The 17963-nt window shown below is 44.6% G+C and overlaps 1 protein-coding gene across 1 annotated transcript; it reads left to right on the top strand.

The window, feature by feature from the left end:
- Positions 1 to 8801: 8801 nt before the first annotated feature.
- Positions 8802 to 9454, top strand: LOC308521102 (chromobox protein homolog 1-like). The gene has a single exon (XM_081093940.1). The coding sequence runs from the start codon at positions 8867 to 8869 to the stop codon at positions 9422 to 9424; it is 558 nt and encodes a 185-aa protein (XP_080950066.1). The 5' UTR covers positions 8802 to 8866; the 3' UTR covers positions 9425 to 9454.
- Positions 9455 to 17963: the final 8509 nt, after the last annotated feature.

The following is a 17963-nucleotide window of genomic DNA, read 5'->3' as shown; positions in this document are numbered from 1 at the left end:
GTCCTGGACTCTATTTTGCCTGGGCTATCTTAAGCCGGGTGTGATGAAGCCATGTCGGGATCCCGTCGATCTTGACTGCTGTGGGAGTGGTTCTTTTCAGGTAGGAGTCAGTCCTTGGGTGGAAAATTTCTTTATCCAAACAGAGTCACCAGGTTGGAAGGGAGGAACTGGATATAGGCAGAGCATCTCGGATGTGCTTCTGGTCTGCTTTCTGGGTAGACTGTAAAGCCTGAAAGAACTTGAGTAAACTGGTGAGATGAGTAATTCAGGGTCTGGAAGAGTCACTAGAACTTGTAAAGGCCTCTCTGGTTTTAAGGCAGCCTCCCGGGCTACTTCGTCGGCAGCCTAGTTCCCTCTTGCTTCTGGGGAGTCAGTGCCAGTTGGCCCATCGTCCTTGCTCTGCTCATGTCTGTCTAACTGCCTACTATATTACCTCAAGGATCCTGACTCTGAATTCTTTCAGGGAAAATGGGTGTTGAATTCTCTTCTGTAATTACTTCGAGCTGAGGAGGGTCAGAAGTTTCTCTCAGAGCCAAGAAATCCTTGCTCTCTGTCAGAGGGACGATGAGACCTGGGCATAGAAGGAGGTGGGCTTGTGACCTGGTGGAGACAAACTGTAACGAATGGTCTGGTGGAAGGGAAAGAAAACATTTCAATTTTAATAACCTCCATTGAAATAGAGTTTTTTTTCTTAAAAATTCCTCTATGGCTATTAAAAAGCCAAATCAAGATTAATTTATCTACTGTATTCAATTTGGCCTGATGTTTGCATAAACACAACAAGAATGGTAACTGACTACCTTTGCTGGAATCTCATGATTGAATCTTAATGTGCCCTGTAGGGCCAGGAAGCCAAGCCATCCAGCTGCCATCAGGCCTGCCTGCAGTATCTGCTGAGTTAGGTGAATCCCTCACCTGTAGCAACTCCTCCTGAGCCCACGCTCTAGGCTTTAAGGCCCATCTCAGTAGCCCTCCTACTCATTGCAGCCCAGAATGTGTGGGGGTTCCGCAGGGATGCAGAGGCATCCTTATTGTTCCCCTTCTACTCTGTCCAACCGCCAGTGATGGGAGGGCATGGGCCTGACGCTCCAGCGCCAGCCATCTTCAGGGCTCCCAAGCAGGATACCAGGCTTTTCCTGTGGCACTTTTATTGGCTTCAAACCTTCAGAGCTCAGATAGTTTTTTTGTTTTTGTTTTTTTAAACATGATACTCCAGTCAAAGTTTCTGGTTAATAAAATCACTACTGAAAACCGATCTTATTGATTTCATGCAAAGAAATGTATTGCCATGACTTATTTAGCATTGCCAAATTTCAGAGGAATTATATAAGGAGAAAAACATACTGATCTGCTCTAAGATCTGATTTTTCTTGTCAGTTATTTTTTATGGACTTTTTAGAGTCATAACAAACAGTATTGTCGGATTTCTTTTATCAGTCCTCCCTAAGTACTTTGGCATAACTATTTACCCTCTGTTTAGGGAGGCAGAATGTAAATTATTTACTTTCTCTGGCTTACTGGCCTGTATTATTTGATTAATTTTCTTTTAACACTTCTCTTTTTCTTTTTATTATGTACACAACCTTTATAAATTTTATATTTTCAAACCAGCCTTTAAATCTTCTCTTCATGTCTTTCAAACATGCACAACCATGCCTCAGATCTTTTATTTCAAACAGGCCTTTTCTAGTTTTCTTTTACAGTTGAGGTATGTACCACCCCTGACATGGGCATGGCAATGCAGGCCTGCAAGATAGTATATAGGCTGCCAACTGTTAACTGTCTCTTAATAGAGACCAAAACCTGACGGGTATTCTTCTTTGCCCAGTTGGGCACCTGCCCTCTTGGCAGCCAGACATCCTCTACTCTTGGGGTTCACCCCACACAGTCCCCGTCCAGGACAGCCAACATACATTCAAACCTGCAAGAGAATCAAAGGTTAATATAACATATCAATATAATGAAATATAATATTGGCATCATGGCTGCTTCAGGCAGCCAAATCCTCTGCTACTATTTAGGGAGGTGATTAAAGTCCACTCTTTGACCTTTCTATATAAGGTAAAATTATCCTTGTCTTTCTGAAGCCATGCCTATGAAGATGCAGGCATCATCTGAGTCTATTATACAATTTCTGCAGGTATAGTTCTTTTCAAATTGGGGTGAGTCCTGGGGTCGTGAACTTCTTTACCCACATTGAGTCCCCAGGCTGGAAAGGATGTACAGAGTCCGAGGTGGCACTGGCAGGGCATCTCGAACAAGCTTATGGGTGGCTGGTAATTTCTGTAAGAGATCACGTCCAAGTAAGGGGTACAGACATTCTGGCATGACTAGAAACGAATGAGTTACCGTGTTCTTTCTGAGGTCCACAGTCCTCTTTGATGTCCAAGGAAAAAGGCAGTTTGTCCGGTGGCTCTTAGAACTGGTGTCTTCTTAGATGTTACTGGTCCCATTGGCTCTGTCAAGACTGAATAGGCTGCTCCAGAATACACCAGGAAACTAACCGGGGGTTCTATTTATCTATAAATGTTTATATCTAAGTAGACATATAAACATCAAATAAACATCTATATTTACATTTTTTCAGTGAACAAGTACATTTACAGTCTTGGGAATTTTGGCAGATAACAGGAACAAGTCCCCTGATGGGGGCCTGACAGGAACAGATGTGGGGGCCTTTGGCTGGGGGGTATAAAGTCTCCATTCTTCTTCTCTTGGCACTGCTAAGGACAGGATCATTGGAGAGGTCTCTTCACCTAGGGAAGGCTGTGCTGAGCCATCTGGGGCAAAAGTGGTTTCTGCTTCCATTTTGGCTAAAAGGTCTCTGCCCATTAGAGGGACCAGGTCAACTGGTAAATATAGGAATTCATGAACCGCCTGATGGCCGCCTAACTGACATCGGCGGGGGCGGCAGAACAGTCTGCAGCTGTGGTACTGGTAGCTCCAATAATGGTGATTTCCTGTCCTGAGAGGGGAGCTACCTTCTGAGTAACTACCAAGTGCTCTGCTGCTGTATCAATTATAAAGTTCACAGTCTGGCCCCCGATCTTTATTTTGACCATCGGCTCATGGGGGCCCAGTTGGAAAAAAAAACAAAAAAAACAGTCTGTCCTAGTCAGAGTCAGCTGTTGCCAGTCCGAGGAGGTCTGCCTCAGGCGGCTCTGGCCAATAGCGGCTGGGTGGTTTGGATGGCCTTGCCAGCTTCTTCTTCTGGCCTGCTACTAAACTTTACTCTGTCCCTTCTTACACATGCAGAACTGGACCCAAGGCAGTGAGGTTTGAGCAATTTTAAAATTCCTTAATATACATTTTATTATTCATGTTGCAGGGAAGGACCGGGTTGGCTCCTCCTGAATAAAGGAACTAATCAAAATAAGGTTTATTTTCTAACTTCATTTGTCCCTGAGTGTGGACAACAAATGACACTAACCAGATTGACATAAACGATTTAACCTTTGTTTAGGGAGGCAAATGCAAAGCATTTACTCCCAAGTGTCATTGGTTTAGGGAAGATAGGATTTCTGCTTAGTTTCCCCTATTCTACTTGTCCCAGCTTACTGGTCTATCATGCATTCAATTTTCTTAAAATGTATTCTGGCACAGGAGAAAGTTGTTCTGCTGTATACAGGTAGCTTAACCCCTATATAACTGGGCTTAGACCTCTGCCCAGCAAACTGCAGTCTATAAGTTCAATATGCAGCCTCTGGTTTTTTTAACCCAACGAGGTTTCGGCCAGTCTCTGAGTCAGACTCCTCCTCTCTTGGAGAATTTCAAAGTCTTGATGGCTCTCAGGTCCAGGGAGAGTGCCCTTTTTATTATTATTATTTTTTTTTATTGCTTACAGTATTAGAAAGGGTATTACATATGTGTCCCTTTTTTTCCCCCGCCCTTGACAATCCCCTGGCCTCCCCTACACCCCAGTGTCTTATGTCCATTGGTTATGCTTATATGCATGCATACAAGTCCTTTCGTTGATCTCTTACCCCCCTACCTCCTGCCCCCCACCCCTCCCCGGCCTTCCCGCTGCAGTTTAACAATCTGTTTGAGGCAGCTCTGCCTCTGTATCTATTATTGTTCAAAAGTTTATAATGGTCTCTATTATCCATGAATGAGTGAGATTATGTGGTATTTTTCCTTCATTGACTGGCTTATTTCACTTAGCATAATGCTCTCCAGTTCCATCCATGCCGTTGCAAATGGTAAGAGTTCCTTCTTTTTTACAGCAGCATAGTATTCCATCATGTAGATGTACCACAGTTTTCTAATCCATTCATCTACTGATGGAGAGAGTGCCCTTTTGTTAACCCTTAGGGCCCTGCTTTCTTGCCTTTCTACCAGTTCCCTTGTGGCAGAGCAGCAATCAGGCCTCTTCCAATGGAGTGCACTGGAAGGGGATATTAGCCCCTCCTCTTCCAGCAGCAACAGGTACTAAACCCTTTCAGTACATTTGCAAACAGGGAGCTTTTGCTAGCTCTATCCGCAGCTTTCCCTACTTTGCTTGCTGCTGCTTCTTCTCTCAGGGCTGTAGGAGCTCAGCTCAGGCATCCAGCCCCGCTTCTTTGACCTGGCTCCCAGAGGCTGAGTCTGCCTGGCAAACAGTTCTAAATCACCAGGGTGGCTGCAGACTTCGGCTTTGTTCCTCCCCTGCCCCCTTGTCTCAGCCCAGGCTGATTGCTTTTCCTCACAGAGTCAGCCTTGAAAGGTAACGGGTGTATAGGGAGGTTTCTTGCAGACAGAAAGCCTGGAGACCATCTGAAATCCAGTTATAGATGCTTTCAGAATCAGGATGAGGGAGGAAGGGAAAGACCAGGTTATGTTTTCTATAAGGATTCTAATAAATAATTGAAAACAGCAAGTTAAATAAAACACAATCACAGGCAGTAAATTTCTCTGCCCTGCGGAGCTGTAATACCATAAATAACAAGTTCTTTGAAATTTACTACCTTGTTAATTTTCTAAGCAAACAGTTAACTTGAAAAGACTTCTCTCTTGCTCTTTTATAAGAAATCTCAGAACTAAGCAGTCTTGGAATCTAACCAGCCTTTGTTAAACTTCTTTGGGTTGCAACCTTATACCTTTAAATTAATCCTAGATTTTTAAAATTTTAACCTGATACAGCAAAATTATACCTCAGAGTAAAGCAATTAAAAGTTCTCTACTGTCTTCCCCTTAAAGCAGGGTTTTTTTCTTATGTGTACCGCCAGACAGCATAAAGTAGCTTTCGCTTTACACAGACCAGTTCCAGTCCCCCTTCTCTGTAGTAAATTGGCTAGTCCCACACAAACAAACTTTGTCCCAACCCCATGATGATCAGTGACGAGAGACAGACAAGGGAGGGGTGACCTGTTTTCACAGATTTTCATTCAGACCAAAGTTGTGGAGCCACACAAAGGAGAGGAGAGGGCAGGCCTCCTCCCTTCACACTCACATACTTTCACCAGACATTCATTCAGCAAAGGCATTTAGCTACCACAACACACAGTTTTTCCCAATTCAATCCAAATCTTAAACTTTTAGCTGGCAAGTCAAATATTCAGCATTTCTTAATCAGTAACATTTTTAAGAATAAACTTCAAAAATGCAAGACATAAGTTTTTTATCATTTGAATTCAGTAAGCTTCAAGGTCCCAAGTTCCCAGCAGTTCTGGAAAACCACACCTGAGGCTGGCAAGCAGGTTTGGCCCAGCCCTTGACTTTAAAATGACCATAATGCTTAAAGGAGTAGTTTGAGTCTGTCCCATAAAGTCCGTCCAGTAAGTCCACAGAAAAAAGCATACAAACACAGAAAACTAAAAGGGCCCAAAAATACAGCCTTCCAACTCCATGGAAGCAACTAGACGATGGCCTTACGCCAAACCGGTGGGAGTGACCTGCCCCATCTCAGATTTAGGGGTTTCTACGCCCCTTCAGATAGAGGATCGGGACATCCCCTGACTCCTCCCGCCCGTGGCCCCCCCAGTGCGTCCACCTAGACCGTTACGGGCATTACAGATTTCAGAAGTGAGCTCACACAGGACAGAACACACAGAACAGAATAGACAACACACAGACACTTACCGCGGTCAGTCAGACTCTTCGAATCGGGGTCCCTCGTGAGTCTTGGGGGTCCCGCACGAGCCCCCAAATGTTATGCCCAGATTTCAAGACCCCCCAAAGATCCACCAGGGAGCACCAAATCTAATGCAAAAGCAGAGAGTCTTTTATTCAAGCTCACTTGGTCCCCCCCCCCCCCCCCCGCCTCCATTATTGGATGCAAGAGAGAGCCCCGAGTCCCAAAAGAACAAAGAATTTATAGGGCTTGGGGTCGGGGGTGGGGGCACACTCTGACCACTGATTTGGCCAATTCCGGTTGGTTGAGTGAGGGCCGGGGGCTAGTGATGCAAGGGCAGGGTGCAGCTAGGGTCTGGTTACACAAAGACGGGGGGTGGCTAGCATACTTTTGGCCTTGGGCTAGTTTCCCCCGCTTTCCCATTGGCCAAGATAAGGGCAGGCTGAGTAACTGATACATTCTGCGGCTTTTTCTTGGAAGAGGGGTTAAGGACACAGCTATCAGTCCTGTTCTGTCCTTTCAGAACTGTCCTGCAGACGCAGTGACAAGGCCAGCTGCTAAGGAGTGAGTGGTGCCATTTCAGATTATGCTGGCTCCTGAATTACCTGAACCTCAGAAATACACCCCTCAAAAAGAAGAATGAGCCCAGTAAGAAGAAGATAAGAGGACAAAGGAAGGATGGTGGATACTTCCAGATCATAGGGTCTATGTTCCAGAAGAGTTAGCTCATAGAGCAGTTCTCCAGCAGCATGAACTTACCCATTTAGGAAAGAAGGCTCTAGAAGCCTTGTTAAGCACATACTATCTAATTTCCCATCTCCTCTCCTTATGCGCCTCAGCCTCTCTGAGCTGCCTCTTCTGTGCACAGAACAATGCAAGGCAGGGTCCTGTAGGACCCATAGGAATTCAGCACTGTGGACAGGCTCCCTTTGAAAATCTAGAGGTAGAATTTACAGAATTAGGGCACCTTTTCAGGCTGGGTTTAGGCATATCCTACCCATACGGAGAAGACAACATAATTCAGTGGTTTGGAACGCCATTAACCATAGGGTCAGATAATGGCTCAGCCTTGTAGCTGAAGTAGTACAGCAGGTAGCTAAGGCCTTGGGAATTAAGTGGAACTTACATGCAGCCTACAGGCCCCAGAGTTCAGGGAAAGTAGAACGCATGAACCGGACTCTCAAACAGACTATGGCTAAGCTATGCCAGGAGATGAACTTACCCTGGACAGATATCTTACCACTTGTGCTCCTGAGAGTACACTATGCCCTAAGGGCCAGGGTAGGGTTCTCTCCATTTGAAATTCTATATGGCAGACCCCCTCCCTTAATTCGGCCAAAGGGAGATTTGGGGGAAGTAGAGAAGTTAGATATTCAGAAACAGCTACAAGGACCTGGGAAAACTATCCTTGAAGTCCACTGATGGGTTACTGATTCATTGCCCATCTCTCTAGGATCAGCTGTGCACCCTCACAAGGCTGGGGACCAGGTTTAGGTAAAAGATTGGAAAAAGGAACCCCTTAAGCCAGTGGTTCTCAACCTTGGCTGCACTTTAGAATCACCTGGGAATCTTTTAAAATCCTGATTTCTGGGCCTCATCCTCCGGAAATTCTGCTTCTTTGTTACTAATGTTGTGGCCCTACCCTGTAACAAAGAAACAGAATTTCTGGAGGATGAGGCCCAGAAATCAGGATTTTAAAAAGATTCCCAGGTGATTCTAATGTGTAGCCAAGGTTGAGAACCACTGCCTTAAGCCAACCTGTAAGAGACCTTATCCAGTTGTACTAACTACCCCTTCAGCTCTAAAAGTTGCAGGACTGAACACCTGGATCCACCACTCCCGGGTGAAAGCGGCCCACCAGCTGGACAATCAGCATCCAAAGTGGAAGGTGACCTCTGACCTGAACCACCCCCTGTGGATCATCTTCAAGAAGATGGCAGATCCGGCTGACCGACCTGACTTTGGTATTTCTGAATAATTATAGTTTTCATTTTTCTAACAATTTTATTCTGTATTTATACAAGCGTTGTGGGAACCCCCAGACTGATATCGGGAGGAGAACTCTGCCCTTGCTACTCCAAATTACTATTACAACCCCGTTGGGGAAGATAATAAAGACTTGGCATGCTACACCCCTCTTTTTTCATCACTCCCTCCCCCCCTTCAGCAGGAAATAGCTAGAGTGGTCGGCGACCTTATCTCCAATTCCTGAGTCTTCTTTAATCCCCAAGGCTAAGGCTAGCTTGTGGAACAAGAGGAGGGAATGAGAAGGAAAATAGGGGGGCAACTTTGGGGGCTTACAGCATAGTTCAGTATTTAGTTAAACAGTAATCTTACTTCCCCATTCTAACTGCCTTGGGCAGAGTTGTAAAGCCCACCCTGAGGGGCCCTCGACAAAAAGATATATATATATAACAAAACCTCCCCACGTTGGCAGTTCAGGCTTTGGACCAAAGTCCCCTGTGTAATAAAGGTAACTTTCCTGATTCCTCTGGGTGCTTGCTGTCGTTCTCTTGTGCCATTTGCCACAACAGAACAAAAGCCCATTTAAAGATAATCTCTAGAGTGCGGGCAGCGGCAGCGCAGAGTGAGAAGCTCTTTTGTTCGGCTAAGGAGAGGGCCGTTGGCTCGGGTCTGCGGTACGCCCCTTCAGTGAGGGGCTCGACCGCGGCCACCCGGCCTGTTGCTTTTCTGGGCGCCACTCCTCCGGGCCCCACGCCGACGGGACGCGCCAGTAGCGCAGCACCGATTCCTCTCCTGCTCTTGGGCGCTGCTCTGAGCAGCGTCACCCTTTATACCAGAAAACTGGCGGGCACTATGGGGAAAAAACAAAACAAGAAGAAAGTGGAGGAGGTGCTAGAAGAGGAGGAAGAGGAATATGTGGTGGAAAAAGTTCTCGACCGTCGAGTGGTAAAGGGCAAAGTGGAGTACCTCCTCAAGTGGAAGAGGTTCTCAGATGAAGACAACACGTGGGAGCCAGAAGAGAACTTGGATTGCCCCGACCTCATTGCTGAGTTTTTACAGTCGCAGAAAACAGCACATGAGACAGATAAATCAGAAGGAGGCAAACACAAAGCTGACTCTGATTCTGAAGATAAGGGAGAGGAGAGCAAACCAAAGAAGAAGAAAGAAGAGCCAGAAAAGCCTCGAGGCTTTGCCCGGGGTTTGGAGCCTGAACGGATTATTGGAGCTACAGACTCTAGTGGAGAGCTCATGTTCCTGATGAAATGGAAAAACTCTGATGAGGCTGACCTGGTCCCAGCCAAGGAAGCCAATGTCAAGTGCCCCCAGGTTGTCATATCCTTCTATGAGGAAAGGCTGACGTGGCATTCCTATCCCTCAGAGGATGATGACAAAAAAGATGACAAGAATTAACTCTCCTGAGTACCAGCCCCTGTCACATCTGACTGTGGGTTTCAAGTGGGGAGGGGAAGGAGTTCTACTTGTCTTGATACCATAGAAGTGGCTTGAGAAGATGTCCTTTGAAGAGCCAGTATAGTTCTGTGCCCTACAGCAGAAAGTGCTTTAAAGCCGTTCCATGCTGTATAGTTTGCACACCCATCCATGTGGAGGGGAAGGAGGGGAAGTGTTTCAAGGCAATTCATTCTGCACTTTGCTGAGAAAAGCGAAGGGCCTTCTATGAAGGACAAAACTCGCAGAATGGGTATGTGTGAGAGCAAAAAGATACTGTAGATCTTCAAAGCGCATCTCCACAACCCACAGCCTTCTTCCCAATAGTGTTAACTGCATTTTTACAGCGTAGCATGTGTGTAGTTTTTGGCTATTACTGCTGTATTATTTGGGGTGGGAGGGATGGGGTAGGAAGGAAGATGAGTAGGATTGTTTTTATTAAAATTTGGGACCTGGTTGGAGAAATGGTGAAACAATGAAAAGAAGAAACAACTAATGATTTGGTTTTGTGTCCAGAATATTTTCTTTAAAAAAAATGTAATTGACAATCTAATTGAGGACTCTGAGAGACTGTTTAAAAGCTGTGAATGCCTGAGACTCACAGTCCAAGGTGTTCCCTGCCGGAGATTAATTCTTTTCCCAACAAAGGACTAAGCCAGTGGATAAGTTACCAAAGTTGCCATTTGGGGCAGGGGGAAGAGAGATGGAAATTAGTTGAGAAGGGAAAGTCTTTTATTGGAGCATATATATAGGCAGATCATTCTGTCTTAGAGGTGCTAATTCTTAAAATTGACAAGACCCTTTCTCTCCTAATTATGAAGCTATAGACATTAGCTTGTCCATCCAAGCTCCTGGCTGAGGTATTTGGGGGGAGGAGAAGGGGATGGTATAGGAGGTGTGAGAGTAAAGAGGGGGCCCATGCTTTTAGGATGGAGAAACTCTTGGAGCCTCTCTGTTTTTTGAACTTTGAACTCTGAAACCATTGGTGGCAGGGTTCAGCCACTGACAGCACAAGTTCATTGAATCACTTCAAGAGTTGGATTATTTCAAAAGCCCTGGCCTCAGGAGAAGATTAAACTTTCACTTTCATACTGGGGCAGTGGTTCACTTTAAGACACAAAACAAAAATTCTTTTTTTATCCCAAGAATTAATTACCCAAAATGCTGTCTTGACTCATGAAATCCGTCAGTTCTTGACATCATCCAGACCTACATCTAGACCTTCATTGTAAAATCCTTTTAGGCATGTGTTAGATTTCTGTGAAAACTTTGTTTAAATGTAAACTTCATACAACACTGTCAGTTTTTGTTTTAATAAAACTATATAGATTTATAAAAAAAAAAAAAAGATAATCTCTAACAAGGGGTTTCTGAAAGGATTTAGTCTCAGGGAAGCCTATCACAAGAAGCTTCCTCTCCTCTTAGCTCAGCTTCTGGCCGCACAGCTGCTCCGGTCACCTGTACGTTTGTGCAGAGCCAGTGGCTTCCTCTGCTACCCAATCAGGGGTACAGCTACCAGGGCAGCTTCAACTCCCTGCTGCAACTTTGTCTCAGAATCTAATTCTGAATTCCCAAGAGAAATTGTGATGGGCCAGGATTAGGTCAAGGGTCCACACTGACCGCCTCTTCCAAGATGTGGGAGGGGTGGAGTCTCTAAGTAGGAGTGTGTGTTGAGTGGAAATGGTGGCTTTCTCTAGACCAGTCAGTGGCTCTCAAACCTGACTGCACATTGGAATCACCAGGGAGCTTTGAAACTACCCACCTCCCACTCCCAGATATTTTGATTTCAACAGTCTGGGGTGCTGACTGGGTAATGGGAGTTTCAAGAGTCCCCCAAGTGATTTTAGTGTGAAGCCAAGGTACACACTACCACTCTAAAAATGCTCAGGTGTCATCCATCCCTCCAGGTTGGTCTTTTTTCAGGCCAGGTGAAAGGTTCACCCTCCAAGGGGTGGTTCCCAAGCCAGCTCCAAGATAAGATAAGGTCAGAATCTTGACTACTAGGCCTGGTCGAGCCCTACTGAATCTGAATGTTTGGGGAAGAGCTCTGCTGATCCTTATCACTGAGAAAGCTGGGGCCTTTGGGCTAAATGACAATTTTACCCATTATCCATGCACCTAGCATATAATCATGGGGGAAATCAGCCCATGTGCTGATATCACTTCTGCATAACAAAAGGTGAAGTAGAAATAAGCTTTCAGCCCAGCACTGCACAGCTGTCATTAGTAAAGGCCAAGTAGTCCCCTTGGAGAGAAGTAGGTAATAGGAACAGTTCTAACACCCCAATCTTTGTGCTAGAAGAACAGAGTAGACATCAGTGCTCTTTTTGCCTTGTGTGAGGTGATGCCCAACCCCAACCATGTGGTATGACTAGAGATGCTGTTTTCTTATGGAACCCACCACCCCAGACGTAGCCTGCTCTAGGGGAGGGCACCTGACCCAATCCATACCCACATCTCCTTGCTGCTGTGAGTGGACAAGAAATTGGCACTTGCCCAAGTGCAGCTAATCAGAATCCTTCCCTAGTATGTTTGAACATGAAGCCAGAGAATATCAGTATCTGTTTTTCTTTGCGTTGGGGCCAGGAAAAGTCAGCCTGGGAGTTTCCAGGAGCCAAATTTCTAGTTTGCAGAGGATGCAGGGAGTGACATAGGTGAGCTTTGGTAAATGTTCCTGATTCTGCTTTTCTTCCTGGTCCCTGAGCCTGGATCTTGATAAGCCCCAGGTCTGGGTCCCAACAACTATGAGCACAACATAGTGAGCAGCTTTGCCTCCATATCCCAAGGGGCACTAATTCCATACTTTATCTGAAGGTCGATTTCTTGTCACCTCAGTCCTGGGGTAAGTTTCTGTGTTAGGGCCACTGTCAGTGGATATCAGCCATTTAAAAAAATCTTTTTAATGTCAAGTTACAGAAAAATTTGAAGAAACACAATTGCAAAATGAACTTCCAGGCTTTCCTGTCCCAAAGTGAAAACCATCTGTCAATGTCTGTCTCTACCAGGAGCTAGGATGTCTCTCATCTTTGCTCCTCTGCATATCTGTATCATTCTCCTCATGTCTGCCAACCAAGGTTCTCTCTCACCTATAAACATGCCCTTAGCTGAGTTTGACCTCCCCAAGATGGCAGCCCCTACCTGGGGCCATCACAACCTTGAATCTCAGTTCTCTGCACTTAACCTAATCTCTGTGCCCTGAAACACAACAGTGGTGGCTCCTCCAGCTGGCGGCATTACTGATTTGCCATGTTTTAATCATGTGATCTCAACCTGGCCCAATCAGGGACCCACCCCTGTTCACCCCATCATTGGAACTCAGGAACAAGAGGGAGATTACTTTTGGATAAACTCAACTGAAGATGCAAGTTGTCCATGAGGGCTATTCTTCAGCCAGTCAAGAAGAGAAAATGGGATTCTTAACCAGGGGGTTGGCTGATTCTACTACCAGTACCTCATTGCTGATGAGAAGGGACAGGCAGGGTGGCCCTCACCATCACTGTCACCCCCTCTCCCCAACAAGGCAGCAGCTGTAGAACTGCTTTGCATCCTGTCCATATATTTCCAGTAAATAAACATTGAAGCTTTTGATATCATGTTAATTTCATAGGTGGCTGCTCTGCTGACAGTTTCCACACTCTGCCAGTGCCTCTTGTAAGTTTTATACTCTCAGGCTTCCTGACTACAGACATAAAAACTAATGGCTCAAGAGGAGACAAAATGGTGGCTGAATAGGCAGATGTGTCCCGAGCCTTACTCCGGAGCAGATAGAAGCAGCAACTAAATCAAATAACATCCACCTGGAATTGGCGAAGTAGACACAGCTGGTGACACAATTTGCAGTTGGGAAGGGCAGAGGACACCTGGAGAACAGTAAAATTGGGTATCTGGGCTGGAGAGTTGCAACACCTTGCCCAGAAGGTCAGAAGGAAGCTGCACAGCTGCCGCATCCCTTGGGGACAGGAATAACATCTGACTGTGGAAAGGAAGTCCATAGAGTTGCTGGCATCAGGGGATTCTAGTTCTAAGCCCACAGCCACAAGAGGCTGAGCCTGAAGGGGGCAGCCTGAACAACTGCCCAAGCCATGTGGTGCCAGCGGGGAGAGAAACTTGCAGTGGCTCAGCTCTTTTCCCTCTTTTTGGTCTTTAATTTTATTTGCTAAACCCCATTCATAGGACTTTTCAAATATAAACACTCACCTGTGGCTGAGGTGCAGGTGGAGGTGCAGATTTGTGGAGTCTGGGAAGAGGCTGTGGAGAAGAGCAGGTCAGGGAGATGTGGCCAGGAGTCTGGCATTGGACATTCCTGACACTCCGGACCTAAGCAGCCATTTTCTCCTGAAGAGATAGCCTTTCCTTGCAGTCTCCAGACAACCAATACAGCCACACCCAGACTACACCCTGAGGATTACAAAGGATACAAAAATTTTTTTTGAATAATCCCTGAGAGCCCTCAGGGACTGGGCTGAAGAGAGGCTGTTCAGTCCTAGAAAGTGATATGGCAACCTCCCCAACTATAGCCTTGTCAGAAACAGCTGTTTGAGAGATTAAGATTGAAAGTGGGCAGGCAGGCTAAGTGGGCAGATTGGTCCCACCTGCTGGCAGTCAAGGTGGTGGAGATAGACACAAACAAAGGACTGGTGGACAGCTTGGAACTTCAACACAGTGCTGACTACCTAATAGGAAACTGAGAAGTGGCAGACAGTACAGAAGAGTGGGATCTTAAACCAGTCCCTACGGGGCATTGAAACTTGGTGGAAACAAATGACACTTCACTTTTATTTTATTATTATTTTTTATCTCTTTTTTCTTTATTTTCTTTTGCTTTTCATTTGTTTATTTTTTTATTTCTTTTATCATTATTTTTTATCATTCTATCTTTATTTTTTATTATTTATCCTATTTTTAAAAAATTTTAAAAATATTTTTCTTTCTCTTTCTTTTTTTTCTTCTTATCCACTCATTCTTTTTCTACCTCCTCTATACTGAACTGAGGTCCTCCCATATTCATCCAATTCCTTGACCTTACTTTCTGTATATAAATGTGATAGAGAGTGAGCCACATAACCAGACATCTAGAGAAGAGACTCCACGCACGAATGGGTCAATAACACTCCAGATTCAACTACAGAGGCAGGAAGATGGCAGCTGGGAGGATGGCAGTGAGGGAGAGAGCAGGAATGAGGGAGGGAGTGAAAGGGGAATGTATTTACATGTGGTGTGTGTGTGTGTGTGTGTGTGTGTGTGTGTGTGTGTATGTGAATGAAGTATAGTTAGAGCCCGCAGGACCTTCAGGGGCTGGCGGACTGGACTTGCCTAGTGGGGCAGCCTCTGTACTGTTGCACAGGCCCAGGGTGGCTGGTTCTACCACAGAAGTTGTGCCACCTTGAAGGGGAGAGCTGCTGTGACTGGTAGCTCAGCCTAACCTCCACCCAGGTTACCCTCAGACATCACCTGGGACTCTACAGCCACCCCTGCCAGGGACCTATTGCTTTGGCTGCAGTCCCACGGACACTGAGACTCCAGCCACCCCAACCCTGGGCTCCAGTGAGTTCCAAAGCATGCTCCCCTCCAGAAGCCATCCAAAGCTTTAGCCTAGGGCACTGCGACTGCATGAGAAGCATCCACGCGAGCATCCCACCACTGTCTGACAAGCAGGAGCCATGCATACCCCTCCCCCATCTGAGGAGCAGTAGCCGCATGTGGCCTGCCCCTGTCCTAGGAGCAGCAGCAATGCACAGCCCACCCCCATCCAAGGAGCAGCAGTCATACAAGCTGCCCACCCCCATTTGAGGAGCAGCAGCTGTGCGAGCTGCCTGCCCCTGCCAGCTGGAGGAGCCACCACTGATGCAAGCTGCCATGTGAGCAGCACCCACCCAAGGAGCCACTGCCAATTGAGGAGAAGCTGCTACCACAATAGCCTGAGGAGCAGCCAGCACCCAAGTAGCCGCCGCTGCCCAATGAGCAACCCCCGCAACACTGGATACCTAGACCCTTCGATGAAAGCAAAAATGGGGAGACAAAGTAAGCCCCAAAGGAAAGAAAAGGAGGAATCGCCAGAAAAGGAGCTAAGTGAAATGGAGGCATGCAAAATGCCAGAAAAAGAATTCAGAATAAGTGTCATACAGTTCATAAACTGGATGGATGAACAAAAATCAACAACTTATGTAAGAATCAAGAGGAAATAAAGAGTGATAAAGCTATAGTACAAAATACTATGAAAAGTTTCAACAGTAGACTAGGAGAAGCCGAGGACCAAATTAGTGAATTAGAAGACAGGGAAGCAAAACACACCCAAACTGAACTGCAATTGGAGAAAAAAATTAAAAGACAGGAGGAGAGCCTAAGGGAGTTATGGGACAACATAAAACGAAACAACATATGAATACTAGGGGTGCCAGAACAACAGAAAGAGGAACAAGGGTTAGAAAACCTATTTGAAGAAATAATATCAGAAAACTTCCCTGAGGTGGGGAAGAAAAAAGTCACACAACCACAGAGAGTCCCAAACAAGGTGAACCCGAAAAGATCCACACCAAGACACATCAAAATTACCATGGCAAATGTTCAGGACAAAGAGAGAATCTTAAAGGCTACAAGAGAGAGACGGAAAGTTACATACAGGGGATCTCCCATTAGATTATCAAATGATTTCTCTACAGAATCACATCAGGCCAGAAAAGAATGGATGGAAATTTACAAAGTGATGCAAAGCAAAGGACTGAATCCAAGAATACTCTATCCAGCCAGGCTATCATTCAAAATTGAAGGGGAAATAAGAAGCTTCACAGACAAAAAAAGGCTATCACCACCAAGCTAGCAATGCAAGAAATGCTAAAGGGACTGGTGTAAAAAGAAGAAATACAAAGGAAAGAAGGAACACAGGCACAAAAAAATAAAAAGGACTACAAATAAGTACCTATCAATAATAACTTTAAATGTAAACAGACTAAATGCTTCAATCAAAAGACATTGAGTATCTAAATGGATAAGAAAACATGACCCATATATATGCTGTCTACAAGAGACCCACCTCAGAACAAGGGACTCACACAGACTGAAAGTGAAGGGATGGAAAAATATCTTTAGGTGAATGGAAATGAGAAAAAATTCTGGGGTAGCATTACTTATATCTGACAAAATAGACCTCAAAGTGAAGGCCATAACAAGAGATAAGGAATTCCACTTCATAATACTAAAGGGATAGATGCAACAAGAGGATATAACCCTAGTAAACATATATACACCCAATGCAAGAGCACCCAAATACATTAAAACAAACAAATAAACAAACAAAAAAACAAGAACAACAATTTCTGGGTGATATCAAGGGAGAGATCAACAACAATACAATCATAGTAGGGGACTTTAATATCCCACTGATATCATTGGATAATTCCTCTAGACAAAAATTCAGCAAAGAAACAGCAATTCTATAAGACTCACTAGGTCAGATGGCATTAATTGATATCTTCAGAACATTTCACCCAAAGCCAAGGAATATACATTCTTCTCAAGTACACATGGGATATTTTCAAAGATAGATATCACATATTGGGTCACAGGCAAAGTCTCTCCAAATTCAAGAAGATTGAAATCATATCAAGCATCTTCTCAGACCACAATGGCATAATATTAGAAATAAACTCAATAAAAACAACCAAAAAACTCCAAACACTTGGATGCTGAATAGCATGCTATTAAACAATAGTTGGGTTACCAAAGAGATCAAAGAAGAAATTAAAAACATCCTGGAAACAAATGACATTAAAAACACAACAATCCAAAATCTATGGGACAGAGTGAAAGCAGTCCTGAGAGGGAAGTTTATAGCTCTATAGGCCTACCTCAAAACAACAACAACAACAACAACAAAAAAAAAACAACAAGAAAAAATGTTCATAAATTATCTAACTCTACAACTTAAAGAATTAGAAAGAGAGCAAAAAAAGCCCAGATGAGCAAAAGGGAGGAGATAATGAAGATCAGAGAAGAAATAAATGACATAGAGACAAAACAAACAAACAAACAAACAAAACCCCCACAAACCAACAACAACAACAACAACAACAAAAAATACAAAAGATCAATGAAACCATGAGCTGGTTATTTGAAAGGATAAACAAGATAGATGAAACTCTGGCCAGGCTCACCAAGAAGCAAAGAGAGAGGACCCAAATAAACAAAATCAGAAATGAAAGAGGTGAAATAAAAACAGACACCACAGAAATACAAAGGATTATTAAAAAATTACTATGAACAACTCTATTCCAACAAACTAGACAACCTAGAAGAAATGGACATATTCCTGGAAAAATACAACTTTCCAAAACTTAATCAGGAAGAATCTAAAAATCTCAATAGGCCAATAACTATGGAAGAAATTGAAGCAGTCATCAAAAAGCTTCCAGCAAACAAAAGTCCGGGGCCAGATCTCTTCACAGGGGAGTTTTCCCAAACATTCAAGGAAGAACTAAAACCTATCCTCCTCAGACTACTACAAAAA

The sequence above is a fragment of the Myotis nattereri genome (assembly GCF_964212035.1).
Source record: "Myotis nattereri genome assembly, chromosome: 1".
Lineage (NCBI taxonomy): Eukaryota > Metazoa > Chordata > Mammalia > Chiroptera > Vespertilionidae > Myotis > Myotis nattereri.
This window is presented reverse-complemented; position numbering and strand designations above follow the sequence as displayed.

Coding starts and splice junctions, on each gene's coding strand:
- LOC308521102 (XM_081093940.1), top strand. CDS start 8,867: ATGGGGAAAAAACAAAACAAGAAGAAAGTGGAGGAGGTGCTAGAAGAG.